We start from the raw sequence: 21,847 nt of genomic DNA on the forward strand, positions 1-21,847 counted from the left end.
GTGACCCGGGTGACACCAAAAAGAGCTGTAAAACATGGCACCTACAGGCAGTGAAATACCCAGCACGGCCACATTCATCACCTCGTGTGTGAGAGATATCTGCCAATGTGGAAACTGAACTCTTTCTAATAGTGTTAGTTCCTAATATGTTTAAATAGGTACAAATGGAAGCCTTTTTAAATATAATATTTTCACATAAATAAATAGTCAATCATGAAAAGAATTTGCATTTTCTTCATTTATCGTTCTTTTGCCAGAATGAGAGATCAAATATCCTCATTGGTCACATGAATCATTACTCCCAGTTATAGAAAGTCAAAGAATTTACAACCTATTTACAACGCAAGGAGATGATAACACACCCCTGTCTAGACTACATTACTCATAGCTGGTGAGCAGATTTTATGTCACGGCCCATACCCCAGACTCAAATGACATGAAGCCCGGGGTTGTAAAGAGAAATTACGCTCCGTCATCCTCTCAGACGTCCTTGTTACTAAAGCCGCTGAGCCCCTCCCAGAGTCTGGCTGCAGACCAGCACACGGACCTGGAACAGAGACACGAAAGTCTCAAACACACCTCGAGAAACATAAAAACCGCAACCCCACCTCCTCCTTCCCCTTTCCTTCCTCACGCCTGCTGAAGCCTGTAGACCCCCCACCCACCCACACCCTCACCCCTCCGCTTCATAGGTGAGTAATCGGGCAGATACTGGAAATACCTCCCAAGGATGACCTTATACGGGTGTCAGGAAACTGCTGATTTTAGGTTTCAGAGCTCTAATGCCTACCCCCTTCCCCTTATTCTCCATGACTCCAGTCCCCTTCCCCTCCATTACTGCCAGCATCCTGTGTTTATCAGCTCGTATTTCACACAGGGGAACGGCCGGTGCCACCAGCTCCACAAAGGCCTTCACCCACCATGAACCCTGCCGATAACATGCTTTGCGTGCTTCACAGTTTTTTAGCGTTAGACAACAGGAGCTCGGCTTTGTTATGTGGTTAAAGGAGGAGTTTGGAGGACAAAGGCAATAACTGAACATTTGAGCCAGATCAGCACTCTGGGAAGAGGCAATCACTGTGACACTGTTCCCCAAAACGTTGATGTAGCACTTGCAAATGGGATGAGCATGCTAACCATTAGCTCCAGTTTAACAAGCACTCGTGAGTTACAGCCCCCCTGTCGTCGTAGAGACAAACATTTGACCTTTCGCTGCATCCCAAACAACCAGGCTGAGGAACGGACCACAGTCTTCACTGGAAAAGATCTGACTCACATTCGAATTCCAAACAACTTTTCTAACACAAATCAGTTATTACTGTGTTATAATTACACCATATCAGCTGTTAGCTTTAGTGCTGTGGTGGGCAGAGCGATTAACTAGAAAAATGACTGCAACTATTTGGGCTGAAATGTTTTCCTTGTAATTGAGGAGGGAGTGACAAATTCAACACATGAGTAATTTTCTTTTTGCATATTTTTTTTTTCTCATCAGCATGTTGAATATTTTAGTTATTAGTCTGAATCTGATGTCGTTCTCTCCAGCCATGTGGTGGGAGGACCTGAGTCTGCCCCATAAGCTTGGTGCTGCAGGATATTCTGTCTATGTAAACCCTGAACTACGGAAAAGCAGTAAAATTGCAGAATTTGATGGCAACAGAGGTGGCGTTATGTAACCCGCACAGGCGGGACTGTGTCTGATTGCAGCCTTTCAGCTGTAACTCTCCTCTGGCAGGATGCAAACGCGTCGATTTCTGCCTCCCCTGCTTTGTTTGAAGCAGTCATAAAGATAAAACCTTTCATCATTCAACCAGAAATATGCTGGCACCATTTTCAACGTGAGCCTTTTAAACCATGAACCATCAAGCAGCCTGTTCCCATTAAAGAGGAATGTCATTCAAACAGACGGTCTGTTTGATATTTAGCATGAGCCCCCCCCCCCCCCCCCCAAACCAGTTTATTTAACACCCCAGGCGGGACTGTTTAAGTTTAAGACCCTTCACAGTCCACGGTGGAGACACGCATATGTAGTTTTCCACCTATTTGATCTGGGATGATTGATGTCTCACAATTTCAGGGTTGTTTTTTACCCCAAATGCAGTAAAATCTGAAGCGCTGATGTGGTGAAAATGGCCGCCACGTGCCGCGTCATTCACTGGGAAACGCAAAGCGCAGGAAAGGGTTTGTTGGTACCTTGTTCACACACACACTCTGGAGGATCCTCTTTGTTCATACATGCAGGAGAATGCGCAGATCAGACGAGTTTAGGAATACCAAAGACAATTCGCGAGGTTTGGGCGAGAGGTGGGTCACGGGCGGGGCCGCTCAAATTATTTTTGTGTCAGGCCACGCCAGCAGAAGCTCTCACACCATCTCTTCACATTTAAGAATTCTTCTCATGGTTATTGTTTGCCATTAATGCCATTTATTATCCTCATAGGTATTTATATCCTTCCACTTATCAACACCAGTCATCAACACACCCACTCACCGCTGCATGTGTTTCTCCAGAGTTTCTGCCGGTTCTCCTGCAGTTTGGACAAAGGAGCCAGCGTGATAAAATCCCAGGAGGGGTAATATTGGCCACATCATCCAGATCCTGTACACTGCATGTGTGAAAGTGCCTCTAATATCTGCAGTTTAACACAGCAGTACCTTTGTCAGAAACAAACTGGCCTGTTGTTCAGCCACGGCTTATTCCATCACAGAGGAGCTGTTTATATTCTGACATTAACAAAAGGTGCGAAAATGAGGATGGAGTTGGTGGGAATGCCTGCGGAGCAGAAGCAGCTCTGTCAGAGGCAGAAGTGGCCGACGGGCTCTTCAGGACAAAAAAAAGGAAAAAAAACCCAAGAAGGGTGACATATTGAGGGCATCGTGTTACCTGTGGAGAGCTGAAAGTTGATATGGAACCACCGTGCTGAAAGCAGTCAGGAGTGATTCTGCAATCCGCCAACCTGCCCCCGCTAACTCCTAATCCTCCCCTGGATCGTTAATGTGGTATTAATTTGTCATGGCGTCTTTTTGTCCTCTATACCGTCCCCATGTTTTGCCTCCCCGATCCTAAAATAAAGCCTTGCATGGCTATTTACAGAATAGCCATACAAGGCTAAAATGGGTCAGTCTTTGTAGAAGAAACAGCCCGGTACTTACCCCGATCCCTGCCACCCCGGTGGGCCTGTCTTTGATTAACTCCGCGTGTTGTCGTTACCATTATGTTGTGCAGACGGAGAAAATAGCCAGCAGCGGCGCGATTAAAATGTGCCGTCCCTTTATTGAGTTAACGTGCAGATTTCTGGTTCCGCCATTACTCTTTAAATGCCTCCCCGTTTCATGTTTGTTTAATTATTCAAGGCTTGACAGGACGTAAAACTCGGCACGCGACACATTTTTCGGCTTATACTGATTTATGGATCCAAAAGCTTCCACTGTTTACAGGCTGTTTACAATTCTTTTTATAACTTGTTTCCTTGTTTTTCAGATGAACGAGCGTACAAAATAGGTAATGATCTCAAGGCAGCAAGGAATGTTCTGCAAGATTTTACAATAACAATAGCAATTTGATGATAAAGTATACAAAATTAGTCATTGGTTCGCTGCTTGTTGCACTTTACTGGCTTATACAACAAAGCTGACCTCGTCTGAACATATGGGGTCATTCTCTGGAGCCGCTGTCATGTGAGCGCGAGCACCCTGCAGCAACAGCCTGCAATAAAGTGGTCACATGGCATTTACAAACAGACACACTCGCCTCATCAACCCACTTTCGTGTGTTTCTTATATAACGCCATCCCCGTCAGCGCTCAGGCACACTTTGCCCCCAGAGATCGCCTCCTCCTAGCTCTGGCACGTCTTTCCAGAACGTGGTCCGGGCACAAGGCACAGCCTAGCGTCCTTTTGAGTAAGTGTGGAAATCAGTATTCACTGATTAGGGACTGATAAGGTGCATCTCCTCCCACTGTTTACAGACAGCACTGATATGAAAACACACAGATTGAGACTTTAAATTACTGCATCCTTCAAATGCACCAGATTGACACAACCACCGGTGAAATACGTTATTTTATAAAACAGGTATATAAAAATAGTGTAGAAAAAGTGTGGAAAAACACGCAGCGTGACATTTGGTTCATCCTGAAAACAAATCCATCATGAAAACAGCAGGACTTTCTGCAGGGCACTCCTGATTGGTGCTAACGCTTCTGGCTTTCTGTCCGGGATCATCTCAGCGCTCCTCACTGCACTCAGCTGGATTTCCGGCCTCCTCTCCCTGACGGCCTGCAGCCCGGCCCGAGTGACGTTCCTGCAGAAGTCGACCGTGACTCTATGCAAACTGTGCCCGTGACGCGCCGCGCCCTCCAGGCTGCCGTCAGTGACGCGGGAGCAGTTTTCCAGGTGCAGGAGGCGCAGCTTTCTGCAGCTCTGCAGCACGGGGACCAAGTCCTGGTCTGTGACGTGTCCACAGCCAGAAAGAGTCAATGACAGAAGGTTGGGACACCTGAGAGGCACAGAACATTCAGTCATGAGATAAAGAAAGTTTTTCATCTTAAGTCATGCCTGAGGGCAAAGTATAGCGTGTGTTGAGGGATTAGGCTGTTTGGAGAAGGATTATCCTAAGTAAGCAATATTGTTTGGTGTGCTCTTATTTTCTGACAGATACTCTTTAGTCGAGAGAACAGTGACAAAAAGACAGGAAACCTCATCAGAGCTATGTGAGAACCAGATGTAAACAAAACGTGGCAACAACACAACCTTTTTGCTGGGAGAACAGTTGAGTGCTGCACTAGTTTTCTTTCTTTTTAATCAAGTCACCCTCCCACTGGGCTCGTGAGTTTCCTTTCTGTAAAAATGTACTGTGAATGCACGTCTGGACCATGTAGAACAATTGCAGGAGGTTGGCAAGGCAAACATGCATTTCACAATGCCTAATTTACGCAGGAATTGCAGTTCAAGCTTCTCAGAAATGCACGTTCCCGTGCAGAATCGTCAGCGCCGCGACCCACCGGCCTGCCGGCGGTGCGGAGCCACCAGACGGACGATGGCAGCAGAATCGGAGTGCCGTTCACGTTCACTGATGCAGATTACATAAAGACTTACATAATCTTACCACTTTACCACATGTGAGACAAACATATTCCCCTGCCTGCGAGTGTTAAGACTGTATTGCCCCAGTAACCTCTGCGCACGAAGCCAAACAGTCCACGTGCCTGCTCGCTTCACAGCGTGGACTCTTTATGAGGAGCCTCATCAGCTGATACGAACGCAGAATATTGACATTGTACTATTGACAAAAGAGGACGAGGGTGGTGGTGAAAGAGATGATTCACATGTCTCTGGGGACGACAGCGAGCGTGCGCACGCATGGAGGTAGACATGACAATAAAAACGGCAACCTTTGTTACATAATCCACCTTTTCAGAGCTCCTCCCCTCACTCTGTGAACATATTTAGCACCCCCCACCCCCTTCGCGTGGCACCTTGTTCTAATCTGTTTAACATTAATTTTACCCCCGCCCCACCCCCACCTATAAATGCCCACGTGCACGCTCATATGAGCATGTCACAGGTGCATGTGGTACTAAACAGAACAGCAACCAACTCCTCCCCAAAAAATGTAAAACCACAGCATGTAGGGCACCCTGTTCTGCAATCAGCATGCTAAGAAACCCAAACCTCAAACCTATAATTATCCCTTTAATGGTTGCTTCCTCACCGCAGTTTCTCTGCTCAATGGATCCCATTAGGGAGCACAAATGTACACTTAACTGTCGGCTGTTTTTTGTCCCTTGTTTCAGACGTGCTCCATGATGGAGACATAATTCGGACGCTGCTGAAACCCAACATGAATGAGTGAAGCAGGCGTGAACAACCTTCTCCGATCCTGCTTGTCCATTCTGGTAAAACCCAAACACCGTTTACATGACAGTCGGCGCTAAGCGGCTTTTTCTCTATTGTTTTTAAGTTAAGGGGGGACAAAAACAGCGTTAAAAAACACCCAAACAAGTCAGACGGGAAGTTGGCATCAGAGGAGGCAGGCAGAGGCAGATGCACATGTTCGCTCCTCCGCTGGCAACAAAGAGCCAATTGTAGGCTCCACCTGCCTGCGTAAAAACTCCAGTCTGCAGCTGACTGGGAGGGTCTGCAGCCAAGCCGTCACTCTATCACCCCCGCAGCTCCTCCACACCCCCTCCCACTTTGTCACGTGCGCTTCCTCTCTCGCCCTTCCTCGCATGATTTTGGGAGGGGTTATCAGCGAAGCAGCGAGTGTACAGTGAGAAGGCTTTTGGGGACAGGAGCCAGGGATCAGGCAGGGGGTGGTCCTGCTTTTTCACTGCTCTCACGTCGGGTATCAAATGTCCCAATAGAGGTCATGAGACCACGCCTCCGTAGACGGCCCTTCTGTAGTCCTGCCCAGCTGTTGGTGGCCGGCTCCTTAAAATTAAGAGTTATCGCTGGGCGGATGGAGGAATTACCCAGAGACTTCATTATGCCTGTGCAGACCCAATCCTGCGTGCAGCCAGCCACGCACAGAAAGCCAAACGGAGTATATTACAGCGTCAAAGCCAACTGCCACATCAGTCAGCAGATAGAATTTGATGTCTGACGGCTATAACGCTAATGGAATCGGGCTTACGACCCACAGATGTGTGATTTGTCCCCGTCAACGCCCGGATGTGGAAACACAATATAATGATTTTCCACCTACAAGTTAAATGCTTAGTGACTTCCCTTGTGGCCCTAAATGGCAACTTTTAATGCAGATGAGCAATCTGACGGCCCCTTTTTAAAGGAACTCGGTGTAATTGCAATGCTTACATTTTAATTTCTGGGCGTGAAAAGCCTCGATGCCGATGAAGACATAACAGAATAAAAGACTGAGGTTTCTCTGGGCAGTTTTAGAACAATGTGCAGCATTACTGGCAGCTATTACACAAACGGCCTAACAAAGAAGAGCAGAATCTCAAAGACTCACGTGCAGCAGACATGAGATAGGAAGGTGCTAACCAGACTTTCATGACTCCTGCAGATATCCCTCTGAAACGAGCTTTTCAGCCAGTCCTCAATGTTGCACACTTGGACCCTGCTGGAGTGCCAGGAGATGTTCAGGCAGCGCAGCGAGGGTCCCAGCACAAAGTTGTCCCTCCTCAGCTGACGCAGGGAGCTGAAGCACAGCAGGGTCCACAGCTTGGGGTCGAGGAAGACCTGGCGCAGCCGACGGCAGGTGAGGGACAGGCACTTATGGCTGTCCTTGTCCAGGAAGGAGAAAAGGTGGAGGAGACACTCATGATTGAGCTGTGTGAGGTGCATAGTCTCCAGGCAGTGAGGAGAAGGGCCCCCCGTCTGCTACTGCTGACGGGCCCGCTGGTCCAACAGCAACAAAGAACCTGAAGAGCGTATTGTGTGGCCTAGATACATGATTCCTCCTCAGGCACATGCTGGAGGCCATGCACATATAAGGCCAGAGTATGTGCGCTATTTTGAGAAGACAACTGCCGGTATCCTCCTAGATGCATTTGTGCCATATGCTCCCTTTCCATCTGTCGTGACTTGCAACAGGGAGCTCGATCCGGACAGACCAGATGTTTATATGGCCATGGCCTAATTTCCAGGCCGACACAAAGACTGAGAAGCACCAGACTGCAAACACCGTAATCAGCCTGCCCACGACAGCACTCCATGAGGACCCTTTATAGTCTTCATGCTACAGAAACAACAAGGTGCTGAAAGTACGATGTCAGTCCTCTGCTGTAGAAAAGATCTTCTGTTAGATTAAGATCTGGTGAGTCTTGAGTGAGGAGCCCTACCTTTGTCACACTTAGAAATAATTAGCAGACTTAAGGAATTAGAAGATCGGGACCAGACTTTAGCCCCAGAAACAGCTGAATTTGGAAACTCAACAACAGCTGTACAGCTGAATTTTACATGAATCGAAGGTCTGTCAGAATGCAGCACACGTCAGTATCAAACCACTAAACCGGTTAAAAAGTAGCAAGTGAAAAAAATTAATTAAAGGCAATAAAGAGTATACAAATCAGCATTAAAGGTCAAGTGGAGTTTAAACAAGGTTAAGCCATCAATACAGAACTGGACGGATTTAAGGCCACATTCTCAGCACGCCTACGCCAGCCTGATGTCTCAGCGATGGAGATTCATCAGACCAGACCACATTTTTCTGATCTGTAACTGACCTGGTTTGGTGAGTCTGGGCTAAATGTAGCCTGAGCTTCCTGTTGTTCCCTGACAGGAGGGGCTGGGCAGGCACCTGGTGTGGTCCATCTGCTGGTGCGGTTCTCTCAGCAGGAACGTTCTCCTCTGAACTCACTGGAAATTTTGGACACGTCTCCATAAACTGTGGAGACGACTGCGTGTTCAAATCCCAGCAGCTCTAGTTTCTGTTTGCATATATAAACCTCTGCTGCAGATGCTCTGTAGAAGTAAAGGGCCGTGATTGGACCATCAGACGCATCAAGCAGCGGTCGAACATCTGTAGCGAACGGGTGGCGAGAAAACATGTTTTTTTTCTTTGACTTCTCCAGATGATGGATGCCGGGCAGCCTTTTTTTCTTATATATATATAAACTTTCTTTTAACAAAAGATAAGCAATAATTAATATCGTGGCCCGCACGCACAGCAACTGTCATGAAAAAAAAAAGGTTTTACAGTTTCCCTGCATGGGCCCTCACAGGGGCCACATTTAACTCAGCAAAGCCTCCATGTGAACGGAAGAATAACAAGAACAAACAGCACATCAAAAAGAACACCGTGCACCGTGACTCATGTTTGCGATTGCTCAAGCGGAGCGCACAGGTCACGCTGCACAGGTGACACGATCTGTGTCACCGCCGAGCAGCGCGTTACCAGCCGTGTCCTGTTCCACCCGTTTTCAGCGTGCAGGTCAATCAGGAGGAAATGCCGCTGTCGTGAAGCAGATAACAACCTGCGCCGTGACTCACTGCGGTGATGTCTCCGGCCAGAACTTCTGGTCCAACAAACCCTCTGCAATGTGAGCTTATTACTAGCAGCTGGGATCTGGAGAGAGGAGAAAGGAGGAGGGGGAGACAAAGGGCCACTTGTGTCATTAATGGAGCGAGGGGAGCCAAATCCGCAGCCACCTGCGAGGAGGCGAGGAAGAGCAGCTGTTCCTCATCATACGGGAGCGCTTGTTCCTGCCTCAGAGAGAAGGGTGACTGGCTGGCACGTGTCCCGGGGGGACGCTTTTATGTTTCTGTGTGTGTGGGAGGAGATGCTCACCAAAAGAAGGAACATTAAGACTCTTTGCTAGGCCCCTAATTGGATCTATACAATTCAATCGCACCTTAATGTGATAAATTGCTAATATTCAGCTTGGAGATGATCCTCGGGAAGTAAAACTCACGTTTTCACCTGGTTAAATTGGATGTATATTTGTTAATTTAGCTTGTATAATGTGACACCATGACTAAAACCTTGATGAGTCTTAAGATTTAAATGCCAACTCCTGCCATTTAATACAAAATTACACAGAGGAAGACATTAGCACCTAGTGGATCAAGAGATCTCATCCATAGAAAAAGAATCTAAAATACAAGGAATTATCTTTTTTTTATCGTTTTCATCCCATACAGGTTTGAAAAGAGCAATTCAGAAAAAGGGTTTTTCAATTCAGTTTAACAACATCAATACAGACAAGACTAATTCAGAATGGACATTTTTAACCCCCCCCCCCCCCCCCCCCCCCCCCCCCCCCCCCCCCCCCCCCCCCCCCCCCCCCCCCCCCCCCCCCCCCCCCCCCCCCCCCCCCCCCCCCCACTTCTGTTCTGGTCAATAAGTTGAAGCAACCTTCTAAAGCCCCAATGAGCATTAATCAATTAAAATGCATTGCATTTTATGTGCTAATTTTTCACTAAGAAAAAGAAAAACAAGTTGTTGTTCTTTTTAAGAGGTGGCAAAAGAAAAACTTTTAAAACAAACAGTGTCATCACACAATCTGATCAGATTAGACTAAACATTGGACCAAATTGAGGTTTTCCAAGGTCACGGCGTCACTGCCTCCTTTTAAACAGTAACCTTTGGAATCTACACGTGGGGAAACCTTTCCCCCAGAAACCATGACATGACAAGAAAGTGAACGCAACATCCTAGAACAGACAAAAGCAGCAAATTATACATGATGTCATCATGCAGGTCATACAAAACTAAAAAGTTGCATTTACATCAAAAGTGAAAATTAACTATATCAAGCAATGTGAGAAATTAATTCAAGGTGGAGCCAAAATGGAGTGACCAGCTGGTTTGAGGCATTCTAACAGAATCATTGTGCAACAGTCTGTATAGCCTGACTGGTCTCTTCTACTCCAGCCTCCTCTGAGGTATCACTGTTCGCTGCAGCCGTTGCTGAACCTGCGTCGGCTTCACTCAAGGCCGCCGCGCCTTCACGCCCACACTCTGATACAGCGGTATCTGCGACTGCCACATCCGAGGCATCGCTATGTGGAGATTCCATGTTCATCAAAGCCAAGCCTGTGGGGTCTTTGTCCCCTGCAGTTGTGTCCTGAGTAACTTCTGCGGGAGGTCTGGTGGCAGCGGGGTGGTCCGAAGCTGCCTGTTCAGCCCTCTCCACGTAGAAGAGGATGTAGGCCTTGGCCTTCCTGACAGCATCCTCATTGGTCAGCGTAACTGTGCTGTCGTTAAAGTGGTACCAGCAGCCCTCGTGGCTGCCATACGCTGTATAATGCCCTGATCCAACCCTGTAAACACATTTATATATTGTCACACCCACATTACATTTCCTTCTTCATCTTCAGGGTAACATGTTCAACTTCACAACACAGCTCAACGTCGCCTCCTAGAGGCCTAACGAGGCCACTGCAGCTGACCGTGAGGACATCTGAACACATTTAGAAGGAATTGAGCCTTTCAGTGTTTAGCAGCTACATGAATATTTCAAGAGTTGCTGTCTAAAAAGCATTTAAATTGAAATGGCTTTGAATAATTTATACAGCAATTGAGCCAGTCAAGTTGCTCGCTGTGCAGTTTTTCCATTAGGTACTGGAGACTGTGCTTCATGTGGTTTTTGTTTGTCACAATAAACATTCGTCAAAATACAATGGCTTTTTCCTAAAAATATGATCATGACTGCTGGAACAAAAAGAAAACCCAAACCCCAAACCTACAAGTGTTCTCTGATGGATTTTTCTGGTCCAGACACATAAGGCATAAATGTTGGACTCAGACACAAATGCCACAACAAGAAAGCACAAAGAGCTCAGGATTGCTGTGAAATTGCAGTTTGGGTTTGACATCTTCAGAAATGATGTCTGTTACTGGCTGGTCAAACAACACTGAGTACAAACTCAGTGGGACTGTTTTGTCTCCGCAACAACTAGGAACAAAATATAAACCTCAAACTCCTGCTGAGAGAAAACGTGTGTGTCTCTGTCTGTGAGTGTGTTTTTAAATTTCACATGCTTCTCTGCTTTTGATACAGAAACTCTCACCCAGATCCATGATGGACTACCACAGCAACAAGGTCATAAACACAGCTTTCTGGTAATGAATTTTCTGGCTGCAAAAAACAAAACAAAAAAAACATTACAACAAAAATAATTATTGTTGACATGTTAAAATTCAAATATTATACATATTTTAAGTGCTCAAGCCCTGATTATGGGATATATTTAAATATAGAACATTAGTATTTTATTACGTTAATATTTTTCATGATTGTTCAGATGTAGTGTTTTTGGTTGGCCAGCAAGGGGTCACCAGTGAACCAGTTAAAATGTACTTAAGCCATTACTATACTGTAATATAATAGAGACCAGCCCACAATATTTAAAAATTATGGCATTCCGAGTTTATTTTTCTTGTTTTTAAGCTCACCTCAAGTAAGTAGCCCCTCATGTCCAGACCCTTCAATGGAAATTCGACATAGGTGTCGATCTTGTTCCTTAAAAAGGCTGTCCAGTGGAACCTCTTCAGGTGCAGACAAAGAACCTAATGGTGGAAATAAAACCTCCATCTGAACAAAGTCTTGACACGGCTTTCATGTATCAAAGGAGTGAAATGTATAAAAGTCACCAAATAATTTGAGAATGTGTGGACCCCTACTTTTGGCAGTTTCTGAACCCAGAACTTCTTTGTAGATTTTTGTCTCTTTTTACACTTGTGGCAAAAGTACAGCTCCGTTTCATCAAGCTCTTCCAGGTCAGTGAAGCTACGTAAGCAGTCTAAACAAAAGCCATTGAAGGAATATAAACCTCTGTTGTTAAAGTAAACACAAAAGGTAATGCTCCATGAGCCAGAACAGCAGGACATTTACCACTTAAGGTGCACGTTGGCCCTGGTTCCTGGTCCTTACTTCTCTTTTGTCTAAACTGACTGGGAATGTCCAGAGACAGATCTGGAGAAAACAGCAGAATTGAATTCACATGAGAAATCCTAGCATATAATATGCATTAATAATTGCCATAATTAAAGGGATTAAACAATGTAATTCCATTTAAGAATTGTACCAAGAAATGGATCAAACTTCCGAGATTCTGTCCCACATATCAGGCAGTTGACTTCATTCTGGAGAATCCCACCAAAAATGGATGTGACAACACTGGCAGTCCCATTACTACAACACCCCCCCACCCAAAAAAAACACAATTACATTTTCACAGTTAAATTATTCACACAGAACTGTGACATTCACAGTTAAATGATGAACTTGTTAACATACATGCAGCATTTTCCATCAGCAGCTGAGAGTCTGACCCCATCCTGGGGGGAGGCTGCGTGGGAGGCGCCATTGCGACCATACTGGAGCTCCCTGTGGAGGTGGTCTAGTAGGTAACGCATGAACTCATGCGCATCCTGCTGCTGATAACCCCTACGCACAAAAAAAAAAAAATATATATATATACATACATATATATTTACATATATAAATGCAGTAGTAAAATGTGATGGCAACTTCCTCTGATGGATATTCACCTGAAACTTGGCATAATTTTCCAGATAGTGTAAAATAACGAGTCTGGACTGAAGGCCGTCTGGCTGCCTTGCCACAGGGAACAGAGTGTTTTTCTGAATTCTTCCACCAAAGACCTGTTCAACATAAAGAACCCTGTTAATCCACCGTACAATAACACCAAGAGGTGGTGCTGGGGAGACCTGATAGCAACGGCAATACCAGGCTGAGACGTGCTCCCGGTGTAAAGTGTTTTCTTCGACATTGCCACCAAACACATCAGCGACGCCATCTAGCAGTGATCATAGATATTCTAGACCACACTTTTAATTTCATCTGGCACAACACAGCCTGTTTCTGAAGCTGCTCTGCTTAAAATGCAGGTCACTTTTCACTGATTCTGCATTACAATCTGGACATATATTAAATGTACCATTCATCCCATTTTCATTATAAAAACAAAATGAGTACCAAGTAGTTGGAATTAATGCATAAGGACGCCATCAAGTGTGGAATTTGATCCCTTTTGGCAGTTAAGACAATGTTTTGCTTGTCAGAAATAACCGATACTGACATTGATGTAAGACAGATTCAACCCTTGAACCCCCCCCCCCCCCTCCAGAAGAGGACCTTACACACTGCTGTCCCCTTGGCTACGGGTGTGGTACATCCTCCTTCCTGCCGTCTTACCACTGCGGAGAGACACTGCAGGCAGCTCCTTGAAATAACAGCTGAACTGCTCGATATTGCTGTCACAGAACGGAAATTAAATATTTCAGTCAATACTTTGCATTTTGATGACACCATTTTCATATTTTGAGTAAACTTTCCCTAACATCTAAAATCACATCTAAAATCAGATAAATATACTTAATATAAAGTGGCAAATCATCCAAAATATAGCAGCATGATCCTGTCTAAACCAGACAAAATAACGGGAGGTTCAGCCTTTGACTGCTTCTTGTTTCCCCAACTGTGCCTCTGAGGACATTAATAAGGGATGACTGGTCATGGAACCCTGAATACAGAGCCAGTGACAGAAAACTCCCACAGTCTTACCTGAGGGACTGCAAAATAGCATTCATGAAGCATGTGTTTCCCAAATTCCGTAAGCCCGTAGCACCGACTGCAATCCCATCCTGACAAGAAAAGATGCAGAAACATGTAATTACACATGTAGTATGTAGGCTTTTATAGAGTGGCAGTCTCCCACATGCAGCACAGTGGATATACTGTAAATCTTCAGCACTTGCATTGTCTTTCATCAGCTTGCTGTCGGCAGAAAGGCTTTCCTGGAATTTTCTTTTCCTCTGCCTGTCACCCATCAGTGCAAAGCTTTAGGAACAAACAGAAATATCATTTCATCAGGGTGTGATGTAACACGGAAATGCATTTATATGTCCAAACACATTCAAATTAACATCAAATCAAATTTATTTAGAGCCCCTAATCACAAACATAATTTGCCTCAGAGAGCTATACAGTCTGTAGTTGCGACCCTTGAACCAGCCACTTTATTAGGTCCACCTTGCTAGTAAAAGGCTGGACCCCCTTTTGCCTTCAGAACTGCCTAAATCCTTCATGACATACTTTCAACAATCTGTGCTAAACATTTACATGCCTAAATGAATTGATCTGCCATGTGATTGGCAGATTACCAATTTGTGTTAACAAACAATTGAATGGATCTTCCTAATCAAGTGGCCGGTAAGTGTAAAATGTTGAAGAACATAAAGTTGTATTTTAATTTTTTTAAAAGCAAAGGTCAGCTTAAAGACACACATTTGTAGCCTTGCAGTTGGTACTTACTTTTCTAAACTCTGAAGATGTTCTCGCACCTTCTGCACCTGCCCGAGTTTGGTGTCATTGACAACAAAGTCATCACATCTGTAACTGTATAATAAGCGTGGTTAGATTTTTTGCAGAAACCCAATAGACTTGAGAATAACTTGTGAGACACAACATACTTTCTTTCTGTATTGCAAAGCAAACCATTAAAGCTAATACTTCTTCTTCACATTGTTTAACTGAGGATGACAGGTTTACAAAAACTGTGCCCAATGTTTAAAGTGCTTTCAGAAATAACTGATTAGATTGAATTAACTGCCCACTACTCAATATTCTGGTGCCATGTAACAAACATTTGGCTGTTTTTTTTCCCAATTGTGACTTCAAAACAACACTTACCAGAACACGCTGTAGCTGCTGCAGTCCATGCACACAGAGTGATGGTACTTCTCTTTGTCCTGTTTGTCGCTCTTCCTTTGACTAACACCAACAGCCTGGGTCTCCTCAAAGTGTTTCTTTGCATGTCCATTCACATATCTAGAAAACAAAACATACTGGATCCTGAGGGTATTTTCTCAAGATACAGAACATCAGTAGCTCAATGATCTACAAAGAGGCTTTAAACCGAAACATTTCAGACTAATTACAAGGTTGATTTTTTAGTGGGAGCACAAATTCGGGTGGCAACAAAACCACAATGATCATCATACCTTCCACAGTGGACCATCAGACAGGTGAGGCAAATCCATGGACTTTTATTGGATCTGCAAACTGGCAATACATCACAAAAATGTTTTAATGGGAAAAAAATAATTCTTGAAGAATCCAGAAAAAAATAAAGATGATAAAAACGGCGAGAGCGGGTGACGTGATCAATTTCATTAGTGTCTTAAATGTTTGATAAATCCTTTGGGGGGGGGGCACTTCAACCACGATAATCACAAAGTAGGAAAATAATATTTCTATGAGATTTTAACAATACGAGCAACATAAACGATCTGTTGGTGGATGCTGTGTTGGTTTACTGCAAAACCAAGTGTGGAAATTTATCAGTCATGAAGGTAATTGTATAAGAAAAACGTAACTGCATATGACTAAATATGACGGATTTTTATACAACAAAAGTAGATAAAAGAGTGACAATTATCATTTTTCCCTTACCGCTGCAACACCAGGAGGACGGAGTACCGTTAGGAAACCTTGAGGAATCTATAGGACAGCTTACGCTGGAGTTCAAATGAAAACACTCCATCAAAGTTAGCCAATAAAAGCAACACTAAAACACAAAGGCACTGGGAACAAATCAGCTCAGAACTGGGAGACAATTAAACTAGCTAAACCAGCTAGCTAGCGTTAGCCGAAGAACTAATTCTGATCTCAAAGGCACGTTTTGCAGTCTTTGCTAACACGCCCTTTAGCTACGGTAGGTCTTACGTAATCTTAGAGCGCGGCGATTTAAGTGCGTTAAAAATACTGTTATTTTTCACCCTGACATACTTGAAAACAAGCTAGTCACGTTTTCTTTGAGGTAAATGGTTCTAGACAACTGCTAGCGTTCGCCACAAACAAATGGAAACAACTTGAGGAAGTGACGTAGTTTCTGCCGGCGCGCCCGTTAGCCAACCACAGAAGAAGATTGGTGGGAAAGCCCCCCGGGAGCGCGCCGACGATAAACAGCGCGTCTTATTTTTCAGTGAGTGTTTACTTTTTTTATTTTTAAAGAACAAAACTAGAAATCTAACTCACCAGTCAGATTTCTCAGATTGAAGCCAAGCGTACCTGTTTGGTGGTAACACATTCGTCCTCATTTACTTGATTATGACATTAAACAGAAGTCGAATGACAAAATATGTATTTTAAATATATTATAAAAGTGCACAGGTCTGTCGACTGACCATGATGGGCCGGTCGCTGACCGTATAACTGCTGTATATCTTGTGGGGGGTATAGAGCTGGACGACTAGTATTGTTCCTCCTGGATCCCATCTTCCACTCCTTTCTTGTACCTTGGCATAGATCTTCTGTGGAGGCTGAGAAAGGACATAGGCACTGTCCCTGACCACTACACAATGGGAGGATCTAACCGCCCCCCCTCTGGATGCTTTTCTGCCAAAGGAGCATATAGAGTGACTTCATTCGACCACCTGGTCCTGGGGTTGCTGCCATGACATGTACCAGAGACCTTGTGTCCACAACTGCTGCATCGACAGTGAAGGCAGAGGACCTGGTCCACTCCGTCTTAATGTCCCAAGCGTCCCAATTCTTCCAGAGATGAGAATTGAAAACCTCTCTGAAGGAGGTCTCGACCAGACTTTCCCAGGATAGACCCTCACAATTTGTTTGGATCTATCAAGTCTGTCCAACTTCCTCCCCAGAGATCAGATGAAATGACAGCAACGTTGCAACCTCTGGCACAGGGGTCCTGGTGCCACGTGCCCACCGCTCACCCTGGGCAACCCTGGGCATCAGTCTGTTTTAGCACATTAAACCAGCCTTAATTATTCAACTTCTTTTTATCTGTCATACCAGTGTGATACTCAAATGTAGCACATGGGCACAATAAGTGTCGGATTTATTTAAAAAACAACTTTATTAGGAAAAAACCTCTCTCTTGCCTAGGAGTGATGCGTTACTATGATGACTTCGTGGGCTATAGTAATTTTCTTCCCCATTTCATTGGTTATCAAGATAAAGTTGAAACTTCTCCTAATGCTCTGGAAATTATTGTTGTTTTTTTTTAAGTTTTTGTAATTTTTTTGCCATGTCTCATAGAAACATTTGTTGCTCCATTTGATTCTGTCAGTGGTCAGCACAGGTGTAACAATGGCTGCGAAATAAAACTGACATTTTCACTTTCACTTGAACTGGTTCAAAAGTCCCTCATTGGTCGGTCGAGATGTTAATTTTTATGTTGCATGTAAAGGGAACTGAAAGTATAACTCATCCACAATATAGACCAAAAAAGAAAGAATTCCAATTATCATTAGCAAAATCTTTCCAAAACATTTGTACCCCAAAACAAATTCAGTAATTGAAACTCAATGATTAACAAGATTAAATGTGCAGAATTCCTTAAGTGTTGGGCTGTAAGTGTGGCTGATACTGCACATTTAGAGGACTGATGAGGTATTTTTGACTTTTCTTTGTAATGACTCTTGTGTTTTACTAAATTTCTACCTTTTAAGTAAAATTTTTAACAAACAAAACAGAATTGAAGTGCTCTATCAAAAGGCAGGGCAAACGAGTCACCTAGTAGCAATGAAATGTTGAACTTAAGTCTACGATAGGTTCATATGTTTTGTGTCAGCGGCAAGAGAGATATGATACAAAAACAGCTGGTAAAGACTCCTTCTCCTGCAGCTGAGGGGACTTTTTAGGACATTTCAATGCCCTGATCTCTCAGCGGCACCTCGGCCTTTTCTTCTCGCTTCTTTCCTCCTGCCTTCTTCGCAGAGGACTTTTTCCTTTAGAACAAAAAACACGTTTCAGGAAAATCAAAGGAGAGCCTCCTTTAGCATAGTTGTAGTTTTTCATAAAGAAAAAAGGTGCTCTTACTCTGACTGCACCGCCAAAACGATCACAGTGATGAGAAGAGCCACGACAATGATGCCGAGCACAACTCCACAGATGATCGCTGTAGAAGTGAGTGGGGTGATGCCAGTTGGTTAAATGCTGACAGCATCACACTCTGGTTTTCTGAGTATATTTGTGTGTCAACTGACCAATAGGAGTGTCGGGCTCATCCTCTTCCTCTTCCTCACCGTGATCTTAAAAGCACAACATGTATTTCAACACCGAGAAAAGAAACTGAGAAAAGAGAAGGTTGAATGTGACCTGAACCCGAGGTTGTGCTCACCGTGAATCCCAGCGCATGTGCTGTTGCAGAGCTCCAAGTTTAAAAACCGGTTTCCATTTCCGACACATCCCGTCCACTGGAATTTTTTGCATTTTGCATGAATGGGATCGTAGTAGTATCTCAAATATTGCCCGCTGCACTTCCCGCTGTCCCTTTTGAAGTGGCAGGCAAGGGAGGCTTTGAAAGGAAAACGTCATCATCACCATAATCATCATCATCATTATCATCATCATCAATATAACTGATCATAACTACGGTTGTAGGTTATCAATAATGTTAATGTTAAGCACAAACGTGCAGTTCTGGGCCGCTCAGGCAAAGCAGACAAGTCGATAAATTCAACTTATTCAGGATTCACCCTCTCGTTGATGTGCTGTTTGCTGACCAGAAGGGGGCGCATTGGCCACATTTAATGACATCCCAGTTCCGGGGAATTAGTTGTATGAGATGAAGTGATGACCCTTATGTTATTGGTATTGATGATATCTGGGGTTTCGGGGATAACCAGGCTCCCACATGAAAGTTAACCTCAGCATGGTCTGTCTCTCCATCTTTCATGCCTTCACTGTGATAAAAGTGTGACTATTATGGTTCTAAAGGTCATAAATCTTAACCTCATTAGTCACTGTTCGTTCCAAAGTCCCTAAACAACAGCCCGGAAGCCAGATTGAAACATAGATGTTTAAGGTGACGTTACCATCCATGGGATAGATGTCCTCTGAATTGGCAGAGCAGTTCCTTATGCAGTCCCTCTCATTTTCAAAACGGTTGTCATTCCCTCCTTCACCTTTGTATAGAAAAGGGCTGCACTGATCTAGGTTGGCATCATAGAACAGGGAGAAGATATAGTTTTTGCCTTCACCCTCATCATTGGGCAATTGACAAAAATCTGTTGGGTCATAAAACAAAGTATTAGTTTCATGTTCAAGATAAAATCCTTTTAGATTTGTAATTATCATCTTTGTGTAGTATTTTTAGTCATAAGTACTATTGACTATAGCCCAATGGTGAAATGACCATTGCACAGTGACTGATGATAGTAGTTCCAACCTGCAATGCCAGAACTAATGATTAACTCGCCTCGTCACCAGAGACTTGCGCCCATTGTTTATGACAGCAATAAAATGAGTCTTTATGGTACACTTATCACTTCTCCAGTCCTTGTTTCAAATGGCTCCTTTCTGAATAATTTGTCTGTGTAGATTCTCAATCATCCAGGTCATTATATCCAAGGTAGTTTTCTCTGTCAACTGGACTGGGTTTCTTCTCTTGAAACGTCTTCTCTTGAAACGTCTTCTCTTGAAATGTCTTCAAGAGAAGAAACCCAGTCCAGTTGACAGAGAAAACTACCTTGGATTTCTGAATAATGTGTCAAACTATCATTTTGGAGGGAACCTGGCCATGCCTGGACAATCCAGGCTTTCTGTTCCCCTCCCTCACCTCTGAGAAAAGATGCATTTGTCTCATGACACAGTTCCGGGTCCTCTTGTTCAGGCACAGACAGAAATGAGCTCATTGTTTAAATTCTTAGAATTACGGAGCGAGGAACTGTCCCGTCAGCTTAGTGCAACTGTTATATGTTAAAAGCGTGTTCTGGAAAGTAAGAGTGAAGTAAATACTGTCTTTTCTCAAGGCTAAAAACAATAATTTCTGGCTTCAGCAGCAATGAGAACGTAAAGACGGTTAAAAAGGTAAAATGCAATTATGTCCTGCAGAGTGTTGCCGTCTAGAAATGGATATTGAACTCAAATACTGTTTAAATTCAGCCTATGCACGCCCACCATGTGACCGCCATTTTGCTATAAAGGGTTTAAAGGTGAAACTTTATCTCTATGATTGAGTTTCTTAAAACTGACTTTCATGTTCATATTCAACATGGGCTATATTTTTGCAGTTATTTCCAATTAAAATCATGCATCCACATAATTGGCTTTTGGAAGAGCCCACAAGCCAAAATCCTGAAAAAGAACCCTGAGAAATGCAAATTGTCAACATATGAACTTTGTATCCAACTTCAAAAAGAGAAATAAATGGAAAAATGGATCTTAAAACTTACTTGGGATGGATTGGCTTGGACAGAATGCAACAAAAGTAATCCCTAAAACCAACAGGTAAATCATTTTGCTGCTGGTCTTGGTGCCTTCTTGGTGGTGTTTCCTGAACTAACTGAAGGTTGTAAACTATGGGAGGGGATGTCATCCCCGACCTTTGAACATTTCTCTAAAGGTGAGACTAAAATCGAAACAATGGTGACAGTGGTTTTTCAGTTGGCCTCAACTGAGCTTGTGTTTCTACACATTATGAAAATCCTTTTTCGCTATATATTTTTTTTGCCTTTGTCTGAATGAACTTCCTCTACCTGTGCAGACACTGCGTGTCAGACAGACATATTTTATCAGACACTGTTATTAAACAGAAATGCTCCAGACTTCACTTCAACCTTTGTGGATTGAATGATGAACTCCATCGGGGCAATCACCAGAACATAACAACCCCCATTCAGACAGGAGGGCCCTTTTTATCATAGCAACCACGCAGGTGAAGATGTGAAGGCCAAAACACTTCCAATGTGTATGAATTAATATGTGCTAACGTCATCAGTTGGATATCTGAGTTGGATGTCTACTTCAATATCATTTTTGGTGATGTGTTTGATATGTGTGTACTTGTTGACATGGGATTAATCTCCGTCAGCTTTTCTTGTTCTTGACATGTTTATCTTTCCCAGTCAAGACGTCCTGTGAGATTGTGAGTATCACAGCAGTCTGTTCTATCAACATTACATGTAGACTTGAGAAAATGGGAGCAATGCTGGGCATGTGAAGCTTGAACATATGAATTATTACAGTCTCCTTGTCCAGATGTAATTTTATAGACACAGCTGTAAAACAAGACATCACCTGCTGACATTTTACAGATTTATAAACATGCTGAATACAAGACAACCCTGCAAACACTCGAATTCTGTAGAATCTGTCTTAGCTGCAGCTTTAAAAAAAAAACAAAATATATATATATATATACAGTATATATTTTAAAATTCATTGGAAGACAATTTTTGTCTAACTTAATTCTCGTTCCTTTTGTCATTCAATAAAAAAATGTAATCCGCCATTTTTGCCCTATATATTATTTATAAGGTGGCATCAGTATGGGCTGTAACATATGATGAAAATGACTGAGTACCTCAAGTTTTGTGTTGAAGCGTGCCCATATTTTAGATTTTAATTTTTCTGACATTAAACATTAGTAAAATCAAATAAAG

General features: G+C 43.6%; 3 protein-coding genes and 1 long non-coding RNA gene across 7 annotated transcripts; 1 reads left to right on the plus strand and 3 right to left on the minus strand.

The window, feature by feature from the left end:
- Window positions 1–3,254: 3,254 nt before the first annotated feature.
- Window positions 3,255–9,704, minus strand: fbxl22 (F-box and leucine-rich repeat protein 22). 3 transcript variants are annotated; one of them, XM_029841651.1, is made up of 3 exons: window positions 8,956–9,704; window positions 8,190–8,350; window positions 3,255–4,498 (listed from the first exon to the last, which is right to left on the minus strand). In XM_029841651.1, exons 1-3 carry the CDS (start codon window positions 9,079–9,081, stop codon window positions 4,150–4,152), a joined length of 636 nt encoding a protein of 211 aa, XP_029697511.1. In that variant the 5' UTR covers window positions 9,082–9,704; the 3' UTR covers window positions 3,255–4,149. The 3 variants fall into 3 exon arrangements, with proteins under 3 accessions (XP_029697511.1, XP_029697512.1, XP_003967494.2); XM_029841652.1 differs by having other exon boundaries at window positions 8,412–9,704; XM_003967445.3 differs by lacking the exons at window positions 8,190–8,350; window positions 8,956–9,704 and adding an exon at window positions 6,974–7,949.
- Window positions 9,705–9,789: 85 nt separating this feature from the next.
- Window positions 9,790–16,290, minus strand: usp3 (ubiquitin specific peptidase 3). 2 transcript variants are annotated; one of them, XM_003967561.3, is made up of 15 exons: window positions 15,888–16,289; window positions 15,437–15,497; window positions 15,126–15,263; window positions 14,748–14,831; window positions 14,192–14,273; window positions 13,998–14,077; window positions 13,574–13,687; window positions 12,962–13,075; window positions 12,708–12,857; window positions 12,496–12,602; window positions 12,303–12,383; window positions 12,092–12,210; window positions 11,864–11,977; window positions 11,479–11,546; window positions 9,790–10,728 (listed from the first exon to the last, which is right to left on the minus strand). In XM_003967561.3, exons 1-15 carry the CDS (start codon window positions 15,976–15,978, stop codon window positions 10,293–10,295), a joined length of 1,839 nt encoding a protein of 612 aa, XP_003967610.2. In that variant the 5' UTR covers window positions 15,979–16,289; the 3' UTR covers window positions 9,790–10,292. The 2 variants fall into 2 exon arrangements, with proteins under 2 accessions (XP_003967610.2, XP_029697509.1); XM_029841649.1 differs by lacking the exon at window positions 13,574–13,687 and having other exon boundaries at window positions 15,888–16,290.
- A 2-nt stretch (window positions 16,291–16,292) lies between these two features.
- On the plus strand, window positions 16,293–17,690 carry LOC115251009 (uncharacterized). Its single transcript, XR_003889554.1, has 2 exons — window positions 16,293–16,419; window positions 16,743–17,690. It is a non-coding gene; the product is annotated as an uncharacterized lncRNA (long non-coding RNA).
- LOC101069441 (boophilin-G2) lies at window positions 17,302–20,783 on the minus strand. The gene is made up of 6 exons (XM_029841653.1): window positions 20,639–20,783; window positions 19,280–19,471; window positions 18,583–18,759; window positions 18,449–18,493; window positions 18,282–18,360; window positions 17,302–18,190 (listed from the first exon to the last, which is right to left on the minus strand). Exons 1-6 carry the CDS (start codon window positions 20,700–20,702, stop codon window positions 18,100–18,102), a joined length of 648 nt encoding a protein of 215 aa, XP_029697513.1. The 5' UTR covers window positions 20,703–20,783; the 3' UTR covers window positions 17,302–18,099.
- Window positions 20,784–21,847: the final 1,064 nt, after the last annotated feature.

Source organism: Takifugu rubripes, chromosome 9 (assembly GCF_901000725.2).
Source record: "Takifugu rubripes chromosome 9, fTakRub1.2, whole genome shotgun sequence".
Taxonomy (NCBI): Eukaryota; Metazoa; Chordata; class Actinopteri; order Tetraodontiformes; family Tetraodontidae; genus Takifugu; species Takifugu rubripes.

Excerpts from the sequence above, each read along its gene's own strand:
- fbxl22 (XM_003967445.3), bottom strand. The coding sequence starts at position 7,308 with ATGCACCTCACACAGCTCAATCATGAGTGTCTCCTCCACCTTTTCTCC. Across the intron at positions 4,499-6,973 it reads CTATCTCATGTCTGCTGCAC|GTGTCCCAACCTTCTGTCAT; the intron begins GTGAGTCTTTGA and ends TGTGCCTCTCAG.
- usp3 (XM_003967561.3), bottom strand. The coding sequence starts at position 15,978 with ATGGAGTGTTTTCATTTGAACTCCAGCGTAAGCTGTCCTATAGATTCC. Across the intron at positions 12,603-12,707 it reads GCTGATGGAAAATGCTGCAT|TAATGGGACTGCCAGTGTTG; the intron begins GTATGTTAACAA and ends GGGGTGTTGTAG. Across the intron at positions 11,978-12,091 it reads GGGTTCAGAAACTGCCAAAA|GTTCTTTGTCTGCACCTGAA; the intron begins GTAGGGGTCCAC and ends TTCCACCATTAG.
- LOC101069441 (XM_029841653.1), bottom strand. The coding sequence starts at position 20,702 with ATGATTTACCTGTTGGTTTTAGGGATTACTTTTGTTGCATTCTGTCCA. Across the intron at positions 18,494-18,582 it reads CACATGCGCTGGGATTCACG|ATCACGGTGAGGAAGAGGAA; the intron begins GTGAGCACAACC and ends TGTGCTTTTAAG. Across the intron at positions 18,361-18,448 it reads TGAGCCCGACACTCCTATTG|CGATCATCTGTGGAGTTGTG; the intron begins GTCAGTTGACAC and ends TCACTTCTACAG.